An 8346-nucleotide genomic window follows, 5' to 3' on the forward strand; every position below is an offset into this window, starting at 1 on the left:
ACTCAATCTGTCCATACTGTCTAACGTGAACGCACTACATACTTATTTTGATGTCAGACTTAGTATGAGTAGTTTGAAACATTTACAACACGGCCAATGTTTTAATAATTTGCTCATGCAGTTGCACAACATTGTCTTGAAATTTAGATTGTTTTCAGCTTGTGAAGATTTTACAATAAAAGTGAATCAGGGTCCATTTTGATGGAGAAAATTTTTGTGCGGCAAAACAAGAATAAAGTCAAAACGTCGAGAATAAAGTCGAAAAGAATTTTCTAAAATGAACTCAAACTTCAATATTGTGATGAAAGTGGAAGTTTTCCTAATAAAGTCAAATCTGCAGAAGCTGATGAGTGCCAATTCAACAAACAGCAGAACGTGGCCGTCTACAAAAATCTGTGTATTGATGAATGCTTCAAATTTTACTTGGAAGTTGGGTTTAATAACAAAGAGATTCTTTCTCTTAATAGATCATAAACACAGCGTTTTAATCTATTTAAGGACTTTGCTGATAAATTTGGCAAAAACCTAATCTGTTCAGAAGGAAAAAACAGTGAAATTTGGTAGAGGCAGAGAATTCAGTCTGTCTGTAGATATTGAGGGGCTACGGAAACACATTAGGGCCAATTTGAATGGAGACTGTTGCAGTACATCATGGTGAATTGGCCCGAGTCAGCTTCCGTAGATTTGGCTTTTATGCCAAACCTTCGACTTTTATCACAATATTGTATTTCAACTTTATTCTTGACATATATATATATATATATATATATATATATATATATATATATATATATATATATATATATATATATATTATGTTTAAGCTATGTATTTATTAGGTGTGTGAAGATACACTGAGTTCACTATACATTTCTGTTAAATAGTAAAATAAACATGTCGCCAACAAATTATCGTCTTTTCGATTTCAATTTCAACTTTATTCTCAAAATTTAAACTTCACCCTTGACATTCCAACTTTATTCTGGTATTTTGGACTTTATTCTCAACATTTTGACTTTATTCTAAACATTTTGACTTTATTTTCAACATTTCGACTTTATTCTTGACATTTCGACTTTATTTTCAACATTTCATTTCAACTTTATTCTGGATATTTCAACATTATTCTCGACATGTTGACTTTATTCTCAACATTTCGACTATTCTCGACATTTCAACTTTATTCACGATATTTCGTATCTCATATATTTTATGTTAAAAATATATTTATCAATTAGGGGTAGGACAATACACTGAGTTCATGATACATACAATAGACAATAATGGGATTGCGATAAATACACAATATTCCCTTTTTTGGAAAGGTAAAAAAGACCAAAAAAAAAAAATTGCCTACTGATTTTAACTCTGGACATACTCATTAGGTGTTAACTTTACACCTCAATAGAAGTATAAAAAATAAACCGTAATCTGGTGAGTAGTATAGTCAATCAACACTAAAAAACAGCATTAAGTTATTTATTTATTAGTTGTGCTGAAATTCACCCCAAAAAATATTTAAAAAAAAGTAAAAATCTGAATTAAAAAAGAGGTTAATCACTATTGTGGAGAATTGCATTTACACCATCCTAGAGAAGTTGTCTTTATAGTCTGTGTGTGATGATAAAAACCAAACTTCTGCTGGTGATGACTTTCTTTGACACGTGTAAACATCTGCAAAACGTCTCATAAAAGAAAACGTTGATGCAACTTTGAAATTCCCACTCAGTTTGTTCCAGAGGCCCGTCTGCATCAGGCCTGCCTTCACACTTGTTCTGAGCACAAAAGAAGAAGCATTTGATTTATTCCACATATACTGGCTAAATACAGTCTAACCATGTGATTCTCTGTGTAACCAATGGGCAGCGAGGAGACGGTAAGGGCAGGGGAAAAAATTACTACCATTTTAGGGGAGGATGTAAGCCACTATACCAGCCCCATCTAACGTTTTACAGTCGCACTTAAGTGTCTTTTTATTGAAATAATAAAATAAACATGTCGCTAACGAATTATTATTCCATGATAGGTCTGCAGAGCGACGAGCCGTACGGTGCGCACTTCATCCCGGGAGGCTTGCAGCAGGCGTCCACGGCCACTTGCGCAAAGCCAGGACGCGCAGCAGCAGCATCGGCATCAGCGGCGGTGGATGATGGGGACGCCAGCCCCGGAGCTCACGGTCACATCCCGGACTTTTCTCATTTCTCCCAGAAGCAGACGGCTCTGAACAACGGCTTCTCTCCGTGGACCACCACTAACACCTCCAGCTCCCCGCAGCCGGGCCTTTTCCACCACCCGCACCCGCTCCTGAGCCACCACCACCACCACCACGCCTCCTCCTACTACGGAGCCACGCACGCCGAGCACCTCGCCTCCTCGGCGGGATCTGAGAGCAGGTTCGTCCGCTGCTGGGAAGGCGCGTCCGGAGGGTCGGAGCTCAACACAAACAACACCACCACCAGCACCCCCAGTACCAACAACTACCCCCAGACCCATGAAGGTGACCTCTCCGACCCGAGCCCGAGGTACGACCCGGTTAAACCTGAGAGTTCTCCGCCGGGGAGCCCCGAGGACTCCAGCTTCTCCAGCCCGGCTGAGGTGGTCCTGGAGCGGCTTGGGACTGTGGAAGAGCTCGGGAGGAAGCCGGAGCTCACGAAGGAGGACGAGGACGGAAAACCAGCACAACAACAACATCATCAACAACAACAACAACAACAACAACAGCACGACCCTGGTACACACACACACACACACACACACACACACACACACACACACACACACACACACACACACACACACACACACACACACACACACACACAGGAATGTTTATTAGGCTCCAACACAGGTGTGTGTGAAAGTGTGTGTGAGATGGTGGTGTATAAGTAGTAAGTGAGTGTGTGTGTGTATGTGTGACTTTTATAGGCCTATAAATGTCTTGTAAACTGTAAAATATAAAAGTTTATTGTCCATTAAAATAATTAAGCTGCTATTGTTATTTAGCCATTTGTCAGTCAGTGGTGGAGGGAGAGGAAGGTTGGCTTGGGATGCATTTTTCACTCATCAGGCTTTAACCTGTCCTACAATTACTGTAGCATTGATATACTCACGACTATTATACACTTTAACAGCAACTACAGGCTGTTACCTTTGGGTTTTATTGGGTTTTCATCACAGAAAACCTTATTCTAGTGATATTTAATGTAGTTTTTACATTTAAATTTAGAATTATGTTAATGAAATTACATTTAATGTCGATTTTACATTAAAGTTGAGATTTGTTCTGAGCAAAAATAGTGACAGAAAATGCCTAAATTATACGTAAATTACTGTAAGCTTCAAAATATTAAAGTTTTAGGAATATTGATATAAAATGTGTGTGTGTGTGTGTGTGTGTGTGTGTGTGTGTGTGTGTGTGTGTGTGTGTGTGTGTGTGTGTGTGAGACAATCTATTGTTAATGTATATTTATCAACAAATTGACAGCAAATGGAATTTTTTTTTACATAAATTACTATAGGCTTCAAAATGTAACTGTAAATAAATATAAAATAGAATAATAATAAAATAGTAATAATAATTTTGAAAAATCTGTGTGTGTGTGTGTGTGTGTGTGCGTGCGTGCGTGTGTGTAAAAACACTTTATTCCTGTGATGTAATTATAGCAAAAATGACTACAAAAAAGCCAAAAAAATAAATAAAAAAATAAAATAATAATGGATTAATAATGGATAATAATGGATATTATTATTTAATGTTCTTTATTTTAAAAAGGTATTTTTTAAAAGCTGTGTGAAACATTTTTATTCCTGTAATGTAAGAAAATGCACAAATTGAATGTAAATTACAACATGAGCATTAAAATATAAATGTAAATAAATATAAAATATTATAATAATAAAAATATTATAATAATGGACATTTTGGAATATTTATATTGAATGTTCTTTATTTTAAAAACATATTTAAAAAACAATATGTGTGTGTGTGTGTGTTTACTTGTTGATCTCTCTTGTCCATCAATCTGCATTACTTCTGTAGCCAGGAAAGCGTTTTACAATCACTGATGGGCTACACAACTTCTCCCCAGTTGCAGTTTAATAATAATATTTATCCGCCTGTTTATTCCTCCTGCCTGCAGTCAAACCAAGAAGATTTATCTCATCCCATCATCTGATTTATTCCTGCTTATTTATTTATTTATTTTTTTAACTCTAACATTTTTTGGGTTGAAAACTCTATTAAATCACAGTTTTTTGAACTGATCCTGTAAATCCCATCTGTGCCTTTTGTTTGAAGTCTGTTCTATTGTTTCTCTTTCTAATGAGCCAAAGCTGCAGCCTCATAAACTTTGTTCCTGAGAATATTTTCCTATGTTTTTTTTCACTCAGGAAAGTTAAAAAATCAAAACAAAAAAAAAACACTTTCTGTTGTTGCAGAGAACCCTTCGGCGAGCTGGATCCACGCCAAATCCACCCGGAAAAAACGCTGCCCGTACACCAAGCACCAGACCCTGGAGCTGGAGAAGGAGTTCCTCTATAACATGTATCTGACCAGGGATCGGCGCCTGGAGGTGGCGGGACTCCTAAATCTCACGGAGAGACAGGTGAAAATCTGGTTCCAGAACAGACGCATGAAGATGAAGAAGCTGATGATCCGAGAGAGGAGGAGTGTGAACGAATGATGGATTCTTTTTTAAAGGAGGCGGTGGGCATTTTTTCTCCCCCCAGGATAGAAGATGAAGATGACAAAGAAGAGGAGGAGGAGGAGGTAGATAGATGTTACTAAAGATAAAGACTGTAGATCAAACATGGCCGCCTGTGGGGTGGGGGAAACTGCAGTGGGAAAGCTGGACGACGGGAGGGAGGAGGGGGGCCTGGGGGGCCAGGATATGTTGTAGCAGTTTTGTTAAAAGAAATGAACCGTTTTATCCTCTGAACTTATTCTCCATCTGCATGTTTCTGAAACACACACACACACACACACACACACACACACACACACACACACACACACACACACACACACACACAGGTGCGTCTTGCGAGGGATGCGACACCCACACTTTCATAAAAACAAAAATGCATCTCCTTACTTTTTACAGAGGGATTCATTGTTGAAAACCTATTGGTCTAGTTAGATTGATTGAATGGTGATCAAAGCCAATCACAGTCAGATATTTGATGAAGCCACTGAAGTTTAAACAAAGAGTTAATAGTGATGAGTGTCAAACAATTAGTAACAGGTGGCCAAAAATGGTCTAATAGTGGCAAAAACAGGGTAAGAAAGGAGTGAAAAGTGACTAAAATGGGCCAAAATCAGTCAAGAGTGGAAAAAATAGCAAAATTGTGGCAAACAATAGTGAAAAAGGAACAAAATGAGGCAAAATGTGAGGACAAAAGCAAACAAGTACTATTTATTTGGCAAAAAATAGCTTATTTGGATGAAAAGTGGCCAAAAATGGCTTTTGAATTGACAAAAATTGGATAAAAGTGTCATAAAGAACTTGAGAAAATTGATTTAAAAAAATAAGGGAAAAGGGATATTTATTGGCAAAAAGAAGCTAAAATCTGAATAAATGAAAAATTGTCACATTATTTGGAAAAGGGGCAAAAATGGGACAAAGGAAAGGGTAAAAAGGGGTTAAAAAGTTTCTCCAATTTAAGGTTTTGTGGGGGAATAATAATTAAAATTCTGACATAAAGAACCACATGTTGAGTGTCACTGATTTAATAACAACTTTATCTTGGTTTTAGTAAATTCATTTAAAAAAGTAAATTGAGAGTTGCACACACACACACACACACATACACACACACATTTACAGGAGGATTCATATACATTCGTGCAGTCCATATCAAAGCAGTTTGTACATCTGTTTCTGATTGGCCTGCATATCTCTTGAAACGCCTGACATATACTTGACTCCACGTAAAGTGCCCACGCTTTCACCCAAAATGTGAATCGTGTTTTACGATTTAACTTTGAAGGTTTATTATCGTCCCTTTTTATTTTTGAGGACGACGCATCATCTGTAATATGTAACGTGTCTGTTTAAAAAGCCTCTGCTAAAAGGTTTTTTTGGGGGTATTAGGTTGCAATGAAATCTAAAAAAAGAAGAATGTAAGAGCGCGAACAATAAAGTCATAAAACAATGGCACAGAAAGCAGACAGTGGGTAATTCTGTGCCTTTGATCTATTATTTCAGAGATGACATCCCATTAATGTGCTGCTGCTGCTGCTGCTGCTGCTGCTACGCCTCGGGGCTGAAACGATGATGAAAATCTGATAAACATGCATGTGGAAATGTGTCAAGGTTTCATTTATTCAGACAACTTTTTTCTCGTAAAATTAACTTTGATCTCCTGACATTGTTTCAACTGTCAACTACCAGTCTTCTTTAGGGGTATCTGCTGTTTGCTTTGTTGTGTCCTTGACTTCCGCGTTAATAATAATTCCAGCAAGGTCGTTTTGTCTTTTTGAATAAAATGTTAAGGTTCCATTTATTCAGACACATTTTTCAGGAAATGTACTTTGATCTCCTGACATGTTTCCACTGTCAACTGCCAGTCTTCTTGAGAGGCGTCTGCTACTCGCTTTGATGTCTGAATAAATTAAACTTTAACATATTATTCAAAAAGAAGACAAAAATAGATTGCTGGAATTTATATGCGGAATTCAAGGACACATCAAAAGCGATCAGCAGACGCCTCTGAAGAAGACTGGCAGTTGACTGTCGAAACATGTCAGAAGATCAAAGTAAATTCTCTGAAAAATTTGTCTGAATAAATGAAACCTTATACTAATTTGGATTTAAGTTTAGTTACAGTCTTTTGACTAAAATAATTTTAGTCAAGATTTAGTCATCGGGACTATTCAAGTTATAGTCTAGTTTTAGTCAACTAAATGTCTAAATTAAGATTTTAGTCGACTAAATCTGTTAAATAAAGCATTAGAGGTTTCGTTTATTCAGGCATTTTTTTTTCTCAGGAGATTTACTTATTATTCAAAAAGGAAACAAAAATAACTTGATGGAATTACTACACGGAAGTCAAGGACACATCAAAGTCAAAACATGTCAGGAGATCAAAGTAAATTTCCTGAGAACAACAGTGAATAAATAAAACCCTAACATATTATTAAAAAAGAAGACAAAAATAATTTACTGGATTTGTTACACGGAAGTCATTTACAAAAGAAGACAAAATGAACTATGTGGAAAATGTGGTTCAGATGTGGTACATTCAAGCAGCTTCTCTCACAAAAACCCAATCTCGAGTTAATTAGCGCGATATTCTGCACAAGACAATGAAAGGTGTTCTCACTTGACTTTGATGTGCACTGACATCGAGACGTGTTTGCATCGACAGCCTTTGTCATTGTTGCTTTTAGATGCTGAAAAAAATGGATGCAATTTATGTGACAGAAAAAAAAATTATACATTGATCTCCTGACATGTTTCTACTGTCAACTGCCAGTCTTCTTCAGAGGCGTCTGCTGACCGCTTTAATATGTCCTTGACTTCCGCATTGTAATTCTAGCAAGTTCATTTAGTCTTCTTTATGAATAACACTAGTGCAGTGCCCGCAGGAAGTATGTCTTGCTATAGCCAGTCGGAACGCCACAGGGTGGCCGTGAAGCACCTTTCCTTGAGCCCCCCTGTCTCAGCTATGCTACCCCGACACAGAGCCTCTGCCTGGCCCGCTGCGCACATGCTCACTAGACACACACACACGCGTGGCCAGCGCCCCAACCCCGGGCTGCCGCTGTGCCTCCACCCGGGACAGGCTGCCCCCGGCCCGACACCGTCCGCCCTGCTGCCCACAGAGTGATTGGCTCTGGCGCGCCCACAGACCGCCTCTAACCCGACCAACTGTGCCGCATGATCAAAAAGCCAGCAAAGGCTCAATCCACAGTGATGATGTCATCAATTTTATGAAATAATTTATTAACGGGATCATTGCAGTCCAAACAAATCCAACATGGCACACAATTGAACCAAGCAGCGGCCATGTTGAAAGTCTCAGGTCAGTCTGAGCCTAATTCACAGAGATATTTGAGGAACACACACAGACAGACAGAGATTTCTTGCTTTTACAGATATATATGTACAGTTCCTGAAAAAAGTTGCCTGAATAAATGTAACCTCTAATGCTTCATATTTTAATCGTCTATATCTGTAACAGATTTAGATAATAAAATCTTAATTTAGTCATTTACTTAACTAAAACTAGACTACGACTGAAATACTCCTGATGAATAAATCTTGACTAAAATTACGTGGCATTTTAGTCAGAAGACTGTGACTAAAACTAAATCAAAATTAATTGTTGTTTTCATTTATTCAG

General features: G+C 37.8%; 1 protein-coding gene across 1 annotated transcript; it reads left to right on the forward strand.

Moving 5' to 3' along the window:
• The first annotated feature begins 1922 nt into the window (after positions 1–1922).
• Positions 1923–4841, forward strand: LOC114477039 (homeobox protein Hox-D9b-like). Its single transcript, XM_028469088.1, has 2 exons — positions 1923–2731; positions 4438–4841. Exons 1-2 carry the CDS (start codon positions 1996–1998, stop codon positions 4680–4682), a joined length of 981 nt encoding a protein of 326 aa, XP_028324889.1. The 5' UTR covers positions 1923–1995; the 3' UTR covers positions 4683–4841.
• The last annotated feature ends 3505 nt before the right edge of the window (positions 4842–8346 follow it).

Source organism: Gouania willdenowi, chromosome 15 (assembly GCF_900634775.1).
Source record: "Gouania willdenowi chromosome 15, fGouWil2.1, whole genome shotgun sequence".
Taxonomy (NCBI): domain Eukaryota; kingdom Metazoa; phylum Chordata; class Actinopteri; order Blenniiformes; family Gobiesocidae; genus Gouania; species Gouania willdenowi.

Coding starts and splice junctions, on each gene's coding strand:
- LOC114477039 (XM_028469088.1), top strand. CDS start 1,996: ATGTCGCTAACGAATTATTATTCCATGATAGGTCTGCAGAGCGACGAG. Junction 2,732..4,437: donor ACAACAACAGCACGACCCTG/GTACACACACAC, acceptor CTGTTGTTGCAG/AGAACCCTTCGGCGAGCTGG.